The sequence below is a fragment of the Echinops telfairi genome, unplaced genomic scaffold (genome assembly GCF_000313985.2).
Source record: "Echinops telfairi isolate 266 unplaced genomic scaffold, ASM31398v2 ScPeMD7_3533;HRSCAF=4204_0, whole genome shotgun sequence".
Classification (NCBI taxonomy): Eukaryota; Metazoa; Chordata; class Mammalia; order Afrosoricida; family Tenrecidae; genus Echinops; species Echinops telfairi.
Window position 1 is genome coordinate 91,229,627 of NW_022107431.1, and position 15,815 is coordinate 91,245,441.

The following is a 15,815-nucleotide window of genomic DNA, read 5'->3' on the forward strand; positions in this document are numbered from 1 at the left end:
AAAGATCTGCTCGAGTTTTCAAATACATACAAGCAGAAGCCTGGGGAATATCCCTGGGAATGGTTACTAAGCGTGTGGGATACTGGTGCACGAAATATAGTATTAGACTGGTCTGAGTTTCTGGATATGGGACCCCTAAGCACAGACTCTTCTTTCAATGTCTCTGCGAGAGAGGTTAAGAGAGGCTCTAACTCTTTATTTGGTTGGTTCAATGAAGCATGGACTGCCAGATGGCCTAGATTGGACCAACAAAGTACCTGACCTACCTTGGTACACTGTAGAGGAAGGCATCCAAAAGCTTAGAGAAATTGGTATGTTGGAATGATCTACCAGGATATTCCCATAGACCCAAAAAGGGGGTGTCCTGAGGACATACCCTTTACCACAACCATGAGGAACAAGTTTGTGAAGTGGGCCCCAGCATCTCTTAAGACTCCTGTAATTGCTATTTTATGTGCACCAGGATTAACAGTGGGCACTGCCCTAAGCGAACTCCGACATTTGCCCACAATGGGGCTGATTGGTTCCCGTGGTGGTAGAGGGCAGGTGTCAGCACTGAATCAGCAGAGACAGGGTGGGTGTGGTTATAATAGACAACAAGGTTTCAGTAGTACTCAAAGCAACCTGTCTCGTGTGGAATTATGGCATTGGCTACTTAGCCATGGTGTCCCTAGGAATGAAATAGATGGGAAACCTACTAAACATTTACGTGATCTATACAGGCAAAAGAATGGTAGATCAGGTGAACAGCAGAATAGACAGTCACGATCAGTCAATCAATTCCCAGACCTGAGCCAGTTTAAAAACCCACGCCTCCAAGGGAGGTATGGTGGGTGGAAAGGTAGTAACAGCTACAGTTTTGAACTCTCATTTTGGTATCAGAGTGGAGAGGAGAAAGGGGCTGACTGCCCTGTGCTGAGTCAGCCAGCCTTCATCAGGCACTTCCCATGTTGCTGGCAGACACCAGCCATAGAGTAGGTAAATCAGCAGACATAGGTTTTGTTAATTAAGAAGGCATATTCTGTGGGAAAGACAGACAATAAGTAAGCAAATGGAACATTTAGAGAGAGTGGTAAATAAGTGATGTGGTAAATAAGTGATGGGAAGAAAATTTGAAGAAAACAGCGGTGACGGGTGGAGGCCACGGTTGCTAGTATAGTTGGGGAACTGCCCTGAGAAAGTGGTGCTTTGAGTTGAGAGCTGAAGAGAAGCAAACCACGCAGAAATCCAGCCTTCCCAATGGTCAGAAGAAGAAACACATAAGCCTCTAAGCAAAAACGAACACATGACCGTCCAGGCTCTGAGCTGAAGTAAGGAAATACAGATGAGAACAGTAGAAGTCAAGGTCAGACCGTAATGGACAGAGTCGAACTGCCTCCTAGGGTTCCTGAGGCTGGGGATCTTCAAGGAAGCAGACCTTTTTCTGCCAAGCAGCAGGTGAATTCAAACTGCCAGCCTTTCAGTCAGCTGTGAAAGGTTGAACGGCTCTGCCCAGGATTCCTTCAAAATGTTTAAAGTTCCTGGCAGGTCTAAAACTCGACCCTGCCACGCATTGACTATTGTTAGGGAGCATTCTTGTTGGCCTAAGTAAACAAGCAATATTTGCTGAAAGATACTTGAACAGCCAAAAACAAACTCAGCGCTTTCCTGAAAAGAGATCTACAAATGATTACACAACGGATTAAACAATGCAAGAATGTCTCATCTATGATTCAGCTATATTGCTTTAGAAATAAAATTGTTTTCTTTTTAAGACTGGATTTTAAATTGTAAGAAGTTGTCCTGAATGGCTAGGTGTTTTATTTTGAAACAAACAAAACCAAGTGTTTTGCCGCGAGTTCAAGAAACGCGTCCACCGTGAGGCACTCTGTGGCCATCCAATGTTGAGTCCTGGCTGTGTGCTTAGTGCCATACAGTGAGCAGGTGGTCAGACATCACAGACTCGCCCCCTCAGAGCTTTCGACCTGATACAGAGAGCAGGCCTGCCAACAGACCTAGGAGCTAACAAAACAGAAGGTAGTAAATACTCAGAGGTGGACTGAAATCCTGTGGGAGCCCAAAGGAAAGTACTATCAGAAATTACCTCATTTGAACTATGCTTTTAAGGATGGACTATGATGGCGTCCAGTAGCGGAAGGGGAACACAACACTTCAAAATTTGGAGAGTAATGTGAAATGAAGATATACCGAGAATTCATTTAATTGATATTTCTTTATGTGCCTAAGCATTTTTGTACATATTTTGATACAAGGACTAATAGAGCAAAATCCCTGCTTTCAAGTAAATGAATCCTGCCTGGGGGGTTGAACTACTGACTTTGCGGTTAGCAACCCATTGCTTAACCCACTGTGTCACCAGGGTTCCTTAGCAGGGTACTTATTAGCTTGTTCAAAGAACAGCAAGGAGGTCTCTGTGGCTAGAATGGTAAGGAAGAGGAGACAATGTGTAGCAGATGCAGTCAGCAGTCAGTAAGAGTCTGTAGATACTGAAGTAGGACTTTGAGTTGTATTTTGAGAGAGATGGAGGGGGCTGTCCAAGTGTCAAACAGAAAAGGGGTATCAATTGACTAAATTCTTCTGGCTACTGTAAGGAAAATAGACTGTAGGCACTAAGGGTAGAAGGGAATTAAAGCACACTAGTTAGTAGGCAGCAGAATTACGGAATCCTCCCATTTGGTGAGCATAAGCAGGAAAAGGTGGGGAAATAGATCGGAAGGTCTTTAATACTCTGCTGAATAAAATGTTTAGAACTGGTTCTCATAGGCTATGTATGATTAGGGGCTATTAATGATTCCGGGACATATCAATGATAAAATTAGAACAAAAATTTACAAAAAAAGAGCAGATCAGATTATGATAGACCTGATGAAAGAGAGACTGTACCACACTTTATTGTGATTTGTAAGTAATTTCCTTTTGTCTATCTTTTTGCTTATAAAGAAAGAAAAAAACAGTTTGTTGGAAGATATCAAAAGACTGAAGCAAGACAAGCAAGCCCTTGAAGTAGACTTGGAAAAGATGAAGAAAGAGAGAGACCACGCCAAGGATCAGATTGCTTATGCGACAGGTAAAATATCGAATTTAAATAGTTGACCTTTATACTCTTAAACCATTCTAATCTTGAACAGAAACGGAATACTGTTCCTTGAAATGAATTATAATCATGGAAACATTTTTAAAAATCAGTCATTAGCAAGTATGTACATTTGATTGGTTTTATCAGGAAATACCAAAGATAAATTTAAATTTGTAACATGAATTTATGACTTTCATGTTCAGACGTTTACACACGTGTCTTCTATCCAGTTAGACTTTGACCTTCCTGGGGGCAAAGTCTGTCTTTTTCTCCCTGAGTATGAAGCGTTGTATGTCCTCAAGTGTTTGCTAAGTGAATGAATGACACTATTACATTCTATAAAGAGCACTGAGATAAAGATGACCTGGTTTCTGCTAGGAAAATCAAAGATGATTGAGACAGCAGTGCATATATGTTGAGTAAAGGAGAAAAAAATTACAAACATGGGACGAAAATGAGGTGCTAAATAAAGGTTTCAAGGGAGGAGTGGCATTTGACCAGGGCTTGACAGGTGGTAAGCTTATTAGAAAATGACCGAATGGAGAGAGGCTGCCCAGGTGTGTCCCCTGGGCATGTGGAGTACACATGTAGGTCAGAGATTAGGATGGCTGAACACAAGGCGAGAAAGATGGATCACGGGAAGCCTTGTTTTCCAAACTTAGGGTCTTTTCTCTACAGTCTACCGAGAATTTATCAGTGTAAGATAATGTGCAATAAAATCTATTCTTCACAATTTATAAGAAAACAATATTTCCTTTCCTCATTTGTAAAACAGAATAATAAGAGCATCCATGATTTAATTTGTTGTTTGATAAAATAATACATGTGAAGCATTCATTAACATTTGTCATTACTTAAGTTATAACTTTTTATTGTAAATTAAGTGGGGTTTACTTTTCAAATCATCAACTTTGTATTCAGTGGCTTAAAATGCTTATCATCATCCCCTCTCCCCCACTCCGCCGCAACCAACAGTTACCTTTCATTTGCTCCTGATTTCCCTTCTCCTCCTTGTGGACCCGCCTGAGTTAACACCCATCCACAGGCTGGCCAACTGCTTTTTCTTACTCCACTTTTCCTTACCCTGGGCAATCTCCAAAGTCTGTTCCCTTGACATGAACGTCTATATCCTGGTTTTATTTTTGCCCCCTTATAACAGTGATCTCATATAATTTCTTTTTTGTGATTGGCTAATTTCACCAAGCATGATAATCCCCAGGTTCATCATGCTGAGTGGTTCTTCATGATTTTGTCAATTGTTTTGTTTTTTGGGTTTTTTGGTCATGCATAATATCTTTATGAGTATTTTTAATAGAATAGGTATTTTGGTTTTTATTATCTCTTGAATCAACAGTTGATGATTTCCCATGGAAACAACTTTACTTTTATCATGGAAATCAGTGGGAAAACTATCAAATATTGTTAAAGGCAACTTTGCTATGAGTTTTGAAAATTTGAATTATGAGCACAATCTCATTTTTATTTCTTAATAAACTAGACATTGTATTGTGTACATCAGTGTGATATACCTTTCTTTTTTTTTTTTCATTTTGCTGCCATTAAGCCCGCAATTGGTTTTAATTTGGAAACTTATAATTTAGTTTGTTTCCATAGTTTGGAAAAACAGTCAAGTTATTGAGTATCTTAATCTTATAGGTGAAAAATTATATGAAATAAAAATTATAGAAGAAACACACAAACAAGAAATTAGTCGTTTACAAAAAAGATTACAGTGGTATGCTGAAAATCAGGAACTTCTAGATAAAGATGCAGTGCGGCTTAAAGAAGCAAATGAAGAAATTGAGAAACTCAAACTTGAGGTATGTTATTTCAAAATGCATTTCTGTAGGTGAAGCACATTGTCCTCCACTGTCGGTTTTGCATAGCCTCTGTGTCCCGGCATCACTACTCTGAATTTCACTGCCGGGGAAGCTGTGTGAGCCAGAGCTCGACGGTGGGACTGCTTGGATTTTCTGGTCTCCAAAGTGCTCTGCTTTTGAAAGGGTGGGATCTTACCACTCCTCGCTCTCTTGCTTGCTCGATCAGTGGGAAACAATTTGAATTTGGCAGCATTGACAGGTTTCTGTCTTACCCAAATTCTAGCCTTCTCCAAGTTATACCTAGAATAGTAATTTGAATAGCTCTGGGGAGTTTGATTCACTTTTGGATATAGTCTATTTTAGATATCTAAGCTCTTACGAATGAAGAATAAATCCAAGCTTCCTATTACAACTTGTCAGGTTAGGTCCCCATGTGATCCAAATTCTCATTGCCTCTCCAGCCCCATCTGACACCACATTCTCCCAGAGACATACTCCTCCAACTGCACTGAACTTCCCACTGATTGTGAACGTGCCCACCTCCTTGCACGTATTCACTTGCCCTGGAACATTCTGGCCTTGGTTCTTACTGTGTTTCACTCCTTGTGTCTCATTTGCCCTCCATATCTTCAGCCTCATTGCCCTTTTGAGAAGTGCCTTGGATGGGGTGGGAGCTCCACAGCTGAGTGTTGAGGAATTACTAATTAACCAGTGAACTAGCCTTATGCTGCTACCTACCTGTGTTTTTCTGGTGTTGTAGATCTGCTTCCTAGCCTGTTCTTTCTTTATTGACAGATTGAGAAACTGAAAACTGAATCTGGAAATCCATCTATTCAGCAAAAATTACGTTTAAAAGATAGAGCAGTTGATGCCAAAAAAATTCAAGATCTGGAAAGACAAGTATGTACTATGGATAAATTTTGATTAAGGTATTTTATAGGCAGTGTATATTTATTATCAGGTGTTCCAATAAGATGTAGTCAGTGTGGAAATTCTTGCTTAAACTTACGGATCTTCATAAATATACTGAATATACAGAATTTAAAGTAAAATTAATAAAACTATCTTACTACACATCTATACATAAAGAATTCTTACCACACATTTGCCTCAGGTATAAAATGATAAACCTATTGATGAAAGGTTATTGTGTATCTCAGCTCAACTAAGCATATAGGAAGAAGAAAGCAGAATTTTGAAGCTTTGTGTTTAGAGCCAGGATTCATTCTGGCCAAAGGTGGTGAGAGAGGATCATAGGGAAGGAGCTTCTCAAGGTGGGAAATTGCTGGTAATACTTGGAAAATGTTAAAAACACCTGTTCTAAACAGAACATTCAGCCTCCCCAAAAGCTAGCCGTAACCTTGAATTTTTGCTCTTTGTTCAAGCTTAGAGCAATATAACCGAGAGGAATTACTGAAACCCAAGTGAAGGCTGGGCATGATAGTGGGACAAGAGGAAAGTAAAAGGAAATAAAGAGAAAAACTAGGAGGCAAAGGACATTTTTAGAGGTCTAAGTACAGGCATGTACATATGTAAATATATTTATATATGATGATGGGAAAATAGATCTATGTGCATATATTTATAGGTTTAGTATTAAGGAAGCAGATGGACATTGGGCCTCCACTCAAGTACCCCCTCAATGCAAGAATATTTTATTCTACTAAACTGGCATTCCATGATGCTCACCTTCCCGACACGATCGCAGAAGACAAAGCGGTGCATAAGCAAATGTGGTGAAGAAAGCTGATGGTGCCCAACTATCAAAAGATATAGTGTCTGGGGTATTAAAGGCTTGAAGATAAACAAGCAGCCATCTAGCTAGAAGCAACAAAGCCCACATGGAAGAAGCACACCAGCCTGTGTGATCATGAGGTGTCAATGGGATCAGGTATCAGGCATCAAAAAACAAAAAATCATATCATTGTGAATGAGGGGGCATGTGGAGTGGAGACCCAAGCCCTCTGTAGGCAACTGGACATCCCCTTACAGAAGGGTCTCAGGGAGGAGACAGCCTGTCAGGGTGCAGTGTAGCAATGATGAAACATGCAACTTTCCTCTAGTGCTTAAATGCTTCCTCCCCCCACTATCATGATCCCAATTCTACCTTACAAATCTGGCTAGACCAGAGGATGTGCACTGGTACAGATAGGAACTGGGAATCCAGGACAGATGAACCTTTCAGGGCCAGTGGTGAGAGTGGCGATACCAGGAGGGTAGAGGGAAAGTTGGGTAGAAAGGGGGAACCAATTACAAGGATCTACATATAACCCCCTCCCTGGGGGATGGACAACAGAAAAGTGGGTGAAGGGAGATGTTGGACAGTGTAAGACATGACAAAATAATAATAATTTATAAATTATCAAGAGTTCATGAGGGAGGGTCGTGGGGAGGGAGGAGAAAAAATGAGCTGATACCAAGGGCTTAAGTAGAAAGAAAATGTTTTGAGAATGATGATGGCAGCAAATGTACAAATGTGCTTGACACGATGGATGGATGGATTGTGATGAGTTGTATGAGCCCCCAATAAAAAAAATTTTTTAAGTTGAATGAGCCCCCAATAAAATGATTCATTTCATAGCCAGTGAGGCTGGGAAGACCTTTTCTAAAAAAAAAAAAAGTAAAACCTGTAAGGATAAAGATATTTTAAAAACAATTTTAGGGGGAATAGAATTATAATGAATGTTTTCTCCTATTTAAACTTTTCTGTAAGGTAGCATTTGTATCCATAACTAAAGAATGAAAGGAAGGAAAAAAAAGGATTTTCATATCTGTTCTCAAGGGAGCATGATTCTATAGTCAAGTTATGGCACCTGGAAATGCTCCTATTATGCCATCACAAACATCAATCTGTGAGGTCACCGCTGAGCTCTTACCCTAGTTTTATGGGAAGAAGGAAAACTAAGCAAAAGAAATTTGTTCCTTTGACAATACCTGTTCTTCCTTTAAAAGGTATGATTTGGGAATTGCATTCAGTGACCAGGAAAGAACAGGCCAAAGGCGCTTGAGAGAGTTAGAGATACTTTGAAGTTAGGGTGGTCTACAGTTGATTGACTTTTCTTCAGTGCTTTAGACTTAGATTACTCAACGATTAGATCAGTCAAAACCATCCAGACTTGGGAGGCAGTAAAAGGCCAAAGGGACAGCCGCCCCCATTAGACCTTATTGATTATGTAAGCGAAATCATGAAAACCTGAATATGAGAGGGTAAAAATGTAAAGCATATTTAATAATAAAGCTCAAAACTGATTCATTCTGACCAGAGATATAACATTTATAAAAATCACCTCCCTCGTTGATTAACATTCTCAGTAAATATTTAAACATTTATTGGCTTATCAGATTTCATATGCCTAAAGTATGATTCATCATTAATAGTATTTTAAATAATTGTTCTCATGTTCTGATACATACATGTATGTTCCAGATTTTATTAATACTGTTTCTGTATTTCTAGTCTAATTAATGTTACACTTTAAAGAATATTTTATAATCAAGTTATTGTTCAATGGTTTTATAGTCATATTGAGCCATTTTCTAAAGTAGTAGGATAATTTTATAATTAAGTATCTCCTTAAATATAAATGAAAATTTTCATTTTCAAATGAATATAGTAAGTATAAAAAATTTTTAATGTATTATTTTTAAAATCTAGTTCTCTTTAATATTTGTGTTTGTGTATGTGAATACTTAATGTGCAATACTTAATGTGCTACAAGCTAACTCATAAATAGAATTGTAATACCAGAGCAAGTTTTCATATACTTATAGATAAAATAAATAGTGTATGGATATATTCCGATTTATGGCATAACTATGAATATGCAGACAATCTTATAATATGCAGACAGTCTTTCTGAATGGAAATACAGGCCCTCCCTGGGTTATAAACATTGTGCCTGCACTTTGAAATGATTCGACCATCATTCTCTCTGCCCCTTGCCACTGAGTCAGTTCTGTTGCTGTAGAATAGAAGTGAACTGCTCCTCGTGGTTAATGAAACTGTAAATGTTTATACAAAAGCAGCTGGTAAGTTTGAACCACTGCCTTTGCTGTGCGTTGCTGCCCATTGTATCACCAGAGCTTCTTTAACCAAGCCCTACTTCCACACATTCTTCCTCACAGTTGTCCTCACTTCTGTCATGTACAGCCTTTAAACCATTGAAAAGGCGCTAAGCCAGTGGTTTTCAACCTTCCTAATGCTGTGACCCTTTAATATAGTTCCTCATGTGTGGTGCCCCCCAGCCATAAAAGTATTTTCATTGCTACTTCATAATTCTAATTTTGCTATTGTTCGACCCTCAAAGGGGTCATGACCCACAGGTTGAGAACCGCTGCTCTAAGCCTTTTCTGCCGCTTTAGAGTAAAAATAAATAAATAAATAAACACAAAACCAGGAGCTCTGTGCTGTTGGCACTGCTAACTGCAGTCAGTAGTTTAAACCCACCATCCACTCCATGAGAGAAAGATGAGCTGTATGCTCCCGTAAAGATTTAGTCTCAGAAACCTTATAGAGGGAGGTTATGGATCCAAATAGACTCAATGGCAATGGATTTCTGTTTTGTTTTTAAGGAGCCCTGGTTGGGTTGCTGAAGTCAAGGTTGGTGGTTCAAGCCCACCAGGAGCTCAGCAGGTGAAAGATGACATGAAGATTTATAGTCTCAGAAGGGCTAACTAAAAACCATATGCACCTGCCCCAACTTATTTACACATTCAACTTAAAGACTTTATTAAACTTAGACATACTTCAGAAGGAATCTTGTTTGTAACTTGGGGACTGCTTGTATTTACTGTTAATCGTACAAATGACATGACCCTTAAATATCGCATATAATTCGTGAACAGTTTTAAGCCTTAAACAAGATCTTGAGTTCCAGCAACCCATCTTGCCTTGGGAAAGATAGTTTTTGAGACTAAATCATAAGAACAGCCAACATTTATCGAGCCTTCAGTCATCAAGTTGCTGGGCATTACGCTAAGCGCTTTACAATATGAATGTAATCTGATCTTCATGTCATTGTAGCAACCCTATGGGATTAGTAGTATCCTCTTCATTTTGCTGGTGAAGCAAGAGGCGTAGAGAGAGTTTGAGGAGTTGACCAAAGGTCATAAAGCAGATGGTAGATTCACACTCCAAATGTGTTCCTTAGTAGTGCTGAGGGCCCCTCTCAGTGCTATTTCTTCTCATCGTGTTCTCAGAAACTATTTAAGAAGGATTTGGGTCTTAAAATTAAAAATTGTCTCAAAAGATATCACAACTGTACCATTTTTATCAAAAGTCAGTATAGAACAGTGAGAAGTCAATAACATTCATTCATGTTTTGCTTACTAACTAAGTTGTCAGGGATTGCTGGAAAGTACAAGAAACAATAGAAGCAGGAGACTGGAATGGCGTAGAGAGAGTTTAGATTACCTCTTCATATTAAAAGATACAAGTTCATTCCTAATGGCCAATCTCAGGAGTTAGAGTAGATTCACTTAAGATGTTTTATAATAAGTAATGATTTACTGTAAGTAAGGGTTGTGCCCTTGACTTAATCATCCCTACAGATAACATCTATTTTAGCATTTAACACTCACAGTAGATTTATAATCTATTTTAATTTTGATGGTTTTTGTTTTTTTAATCTCAAAAGGCTTATCAGCATTATGTTTTCATAATATTTTTATTATTCACTGTGTATGAAGAGTGCAATACCTATAGAAGAACAAGAACTTGACATTTCCTTAAAATTGATATCAAAGAGCTCTCCCTTCCCAGCTCACCCCCTCCAAAAAAATGCAGATAGCTTAAAATATGACTTGTTCTTTCAGTTGCTTACCTGGTAAAAATTTTATGATTGTACAATTTTTGTTTGTTTATTTTTCTTTTTCTACAAATATCTTTATTTGCCTCCATTTTTTGCTTATACTTTTAAAATAGGGATCTACTTCTCATGGCATAAAATTCACTTTTAACTAGAACTAAAGGTGAATTCACAACTAATTTTCAAGGTGATTTAATCATGGAGTTAAAAAAAAGAAAATGTTCTGAAATTCACTGTTATAAAATGTAAGATTCCATGGTTCTTAATTTATTTGCAGAACTACAGTTATTCCCACCACCTAACGCCAGAGCATGTTCATAAACCCCAAAAGAAACCCTGTACCCCTTAGCAGTCAATCCCTTATCATCCCTGGATGCTTCTCATGTTACCAGTCCTTGTGGATTTGTTTATTCTAGATGTTTCATATAAATTAAATCTCACACAGTGGCTGCAACAATGCATGCAAACATAAGAACAGTTGTGAAGATGGAACAGTTGTACGTAGGGTTGCTATAAGTCTCAACCAATGCAGTGACACCTACCAACAACAGTGTGTGTGTGTGTATGTGTGTGTGCATGTAAAGTACAAACTCCAATTCCTGTGGACTACGGAGGTAGTTCTTTTATCTTACATACAGACCATATAACATGCTATTGTTTTATAGACTAACCAAAAACGATTATTTAGTCTTTTATGAAGACTTCATGAAATGCCATCTATTCCTCCATGCTTTCCAATAGAAAGAAGTAATTTTAAAGCAGATTAAACTCCCTTTGGAAAGTGGCAGTGGGAGTTGTTACAGGCAGGTGCTAGTGCTTAAAAAGTAGTCTATATTGCAAAAATGTTTTCAAATTGATGTGCATGTAGGTAATTTTTCCCTCATTAGTACAAGCATTATCATATGAAGGGGCTGTGTAAAACAGAAGACTGGTTCCTGGATCAATTTCAAGTGAATGCAGAGGATTTATGTAAATCAGACAGAGCTATAGGGCACTCTTAAGTCCATAATATAAATGAGACTTTATCTCACTTTCTTTGGATATGAACTTCATGCTTGGTAAAGTAGTAAACCAAAATAAAAAAATTTTAAATCCTCACTGCCATCGAGTTGATGAGGACTACTATCGGTCAGGGTAGAACTGCCCCTGTGAGTGTCCAAGACTGACTCTTTACAGGAGTAGAAAGCCCCATATTTCCGTTGCCTGGTTGTGATTTCAAATTGTTACTCTTGTGGTTAGCAGCCCAGTGCATGAGCACTGGGCCAGCAGGGGGCCTTTGGTAAAGTGGAGGGTTAGTGAAAAAGAGGAAAACCTTCCATGAGATGGATTCACACAGTGGCTGCATCCATGGGCTGGAACACAGCATCGGTTGTGAGGACGCCGCCGGACAGCACGGTGCTTCATTCTGCAGTACATAAGGTCGCTGTGAGTTAGACCTGACTCCGTAGTACTGTCTTTATCTTGCATTCAGTCAGGAAATGTGTATGAACATGTCTTCAGAATCTAGATGCGATTAATTGCTGCTGCTGTTAGCTGCTATCGAGTCAGGTCTGCCCCATAGCGACCCATGCACAACAACAAAACGCTGCGAGGCCCTGCGCCATCCTCACAGTTGTTCCTGTGCCTGGGCCCAAGGGTGCAGCCGCTGTGTCCATACAGCTTGTCGAGGGCCTTCCTCTTCCTCGCCACCCCTCTGCTTTACCAACCATGATGTCCTTCTCCAGGGACTGGTCTCTCCTGACAATATGTCCAAAGTGAGTAAGACGACGAAGTCCTGCCATCCTCGCCTCTAAGGAGCCCTCTGGCCTGACTTCTTACAATGCAGATTGGATTGCCCTTTTAGCAGTCCATGGTGCTCTCAGTATTCTTCTCCAGCACCGCAGTTCACGTGCATCAATGTTTCTCCATCTTCCTTATCCAGTGTCCAACTCTCGCATTCCTGTGATGCAATGGAGAATACCATGGCTTGGATCAGGCACACCTTAGTCCTCAAAGTAACATCTGTGATGTGATTAATGCATGATTTATAAAATTAGCCATTTAGTTTTTACATTATTGATTTTTCACATATATCCAACTATTTTTAATAGGTTAAAGAAATGGAAGGAATTCTGAAGAGAAGATACCCCAATTCTTTACCTGCTTTAATAATGGCTGCGTCAGCAGCTGGCGATACAGTGAATAGAAATACAGTGGCATTTATGGAAAAAAGGATTAAAAAGTTAGAAGCTGATCTTGAAGGCAAAGATGAAGAAGCCAAGAAAAGCCTGCGTGCCCTGGAACAGCAGTTTCAGAAGATGAAGGTAAACGGAGATGGGGCTCAGCTAGGAGTCACATATGCAAATTGGTGTGAAGGGAGAGTCCTGAGCCCTCAACACCCTTCCCCACAAACATTTTCCCACAGGTGGGTGAAAGACATCTGAGTCCATCCGAGCTTTGTGCTCTCCGTAAAAAAATTGTTTTTAATCCCTGCCATCCTGACGATTCTGACATATAGCAATCCTATGAGACAGACCAGAACTGCCCCGGTGGGTTTCCAAAACTGCAAATCTGGGGCAGTGAAAAGCCGCCTCTTTCTCCCGCGGAGCTGCTGAGCTCCTTTAGCAACTTGTTATTTCAGGCAGAATCATCAAGCACAGGCTAATATTTATAGAAGGCATGCTCCCTGATGGTGGAAATAGTTAAGTCAAGAAATGGCAGAGTAAAACAACCCTTACTTCTCCTCTCTCAAAAAAAAAAGTAAGCAAGCTTACTCTCTCTCACTATTCTAAACTCGAAATCACTTCCTTAGCCAGCCAGTTCTCACCACCGTACATGTTCTCACTCTGGACCTCTGCTCACCCAGCTGCTGCTCTGCTCCTCTACGGCAGCGACTTTGTCTTCTCTGAAGAAGATAGCACGTTTGTGTGCATCCGCATGGACAGGAATTGTTGAATGGAAAGCCAGTTTGCTCTGTAAACTTTCACTCATCCCAGTCAACAGTCCTACACATCCCCACTGCCATCGGCTGGTTCCTACTCCCAGGGACCCTCGAGGATTTCCGAGGCTATAGATCTTTGCAGGAGCAGGTACGCATCCCTCTCTTGCAGAGCAGCTGGTGCTGTGAACCATCAACCTGGTGGTTGACAGACTACTGCTTACCTGACAGTGCCACCAGGGCTCCTTGACTCTCACACATACATACATACATGCATCTGTATACACAATACACATATATCCACACACATGCATATAAATAGAATTGAATTGCCAGTCTCTGAATTCTCTGTGCTTCTTGCACGTGATTGATCAGCTCCTCCTTCCACTTTATAAACATTCACACTCAATCTTTAAGTTCCTCTTGCTCCCCCACCCCTATCCCCCATGCTTTATTTTAACAGAGCCTGTGCCCTATATGTAAGAGAACAGCTTAAAGGAAAGCACGTAAACTTTAGAGTCCAACCAACCTGTAATCCAACATTATAGCTTCCTGGCTTTGGGTTCATTACTTAACCTCTAGCTTCAATTTCTCCCTGTGTAAAAGATCATTTTAGTTGACTCGGTACTGATATGCCACTTTGTTTCCTAAATGTATGTCAATTCCTCTTTCTTTCCATCTCTCTACTACTATCTCTCTACTACCATCATTCAACACCTGGCCTGCATGGCGGCTCTAATCTGGTCTGCACAGCTGGATTATTCCCTAGTTTACCCCATCCTCCAGTCAGCCCTGGACTCTGCAGCCAATCTTATCTTTTACAGTCTCTCTCTCCCACACACCTTCCTTTATTTACACCCTTTCGGCAGCTTCCTACGATTCTTGCAATAAACATAAAACCTGAATCCATGGATGGCCAGGACCGTCTCCCTTCACCATTTTCTCTCATCATGCATGTCTCTCCAGTCAGTGGCCTGTTTCTCCTGCATGCTCTCTTTTCTACATTTGCACCCCCTCTTGTACTGATAGGTACACTCTTCCCTCCTCTTTCACATACTTAAGGTGTTGCTACCCTTCAAATCTTAACATAACCATTGCTTCATGGGTGAAGCCTTCTAGGACTACCTCGTAGATGAATTGCCTCTCTAGGCACCCTTGACGTCATGTCCCCTTCAAAGCGGCCACCATGTTTACAGATCTTTTGATTGGGTCATTAGTGGTCTTTCTCCACCCACCAGCAGACTTGGTGATGGCAAGGACTCTTCTGCTCTTACCCACAATGCATTGTCTTGTCCGGCACACAGTAGATGCTCAATAAATGGTCTGCTTTTTTAATCCCTAACTCAGGATTTTGAAAAGATGTAGTAACACTTGTTTGCACGATGATTGTACCATGCCTGAAGTGTACCAGTCATTAAAGGGACTATGTATTATAATCATTATTTTTATTAATATTTCACTGACCAATTAGAGGCTCCCGGGCATGAAACAAGCTCCAGCCCCTGCCCATTTTTACATACTTAAGCTATAGCCACCTGTCCTCTTACAGTTCCTAACCCCTCTGCTCCATCCTGACCCTCAGTAGCCAGCCCACAGCCAGTAGCCTACCGCTTTCACCTCTCACGTGATTTCCACACACACTCAGCAGTGGAACCTCTCCACAGGTGTTATTCCTCTTTCTAAAACCTCCCTGCCTCCACTTACTTCCAAATGGATGCTCATCCTTCAAGTCCTTACACAGCCTTTTCATCTTCTCTCAGGCCCTCAGCACTCAGGGGACCCCGTCTTCCCTCCACCCACTCTCCACAATCATGGGCCCCTCGTCTTGGCGATAGCACATTACAGTCTCCTAACCAGGCTGTGAGCTATTTGAAGATAAAAACTTAGTCTTCATCTCTAGAACTTGGCCCAGTGCCTGACGGGTGGTGGTAATTCAATAAAAATTCATTGAATAAATGAACAAACACTATCAGTGCCTTCTTCCACAGAGTAAACGATTTGAATTATTATTTTTTTATAATATGGAAACAAAAGTATGTAAATACCAAGCTGACTTAGCATTGCTAAATCAATTACTGTGAAATTACTAAAGAGGAGTTTAGTCCAATTACTGTTAGGAAATGAGAATTATTTCTCAATCACCTCTCTCCCCGGCGAGTCATAGTTGCTGGTTTGTGTAGAAAAGATAAGGTGAT

General features: G+C 40.2%; 1 protein-coding gene across 1 annotated transcript in view; it reads left to right on the forward strand.

Annotated features, from left to right (window-relative positions):
• Positions 1-15,815, forward strand: part of CEP162 (centrosomal protein 162) — a 70,676-nt gene that overhangs the window by 36,951 nt on the left and 17,910 nt on the right. The window contains exons 19-22 of the mRNA XM_004696524.2: positions 2,941-3,067; positions 4,733-4,896; positions 5,692-5,796; positions 12,794-13,006. Of these exons, the coding sequence (XP_004696581.1) occupies positions 2,941-3,067; positions 4,733-4,896; positions 5,692-5,796; positions 12,794-13,006 (609 nt within the window). The remainder of the gene's footprint in view (positions 1-2,940; positions 3,068-4,732; positions 4,897-5,691; positions 5,797-12,793; positions 13,007-15,815) is intronic.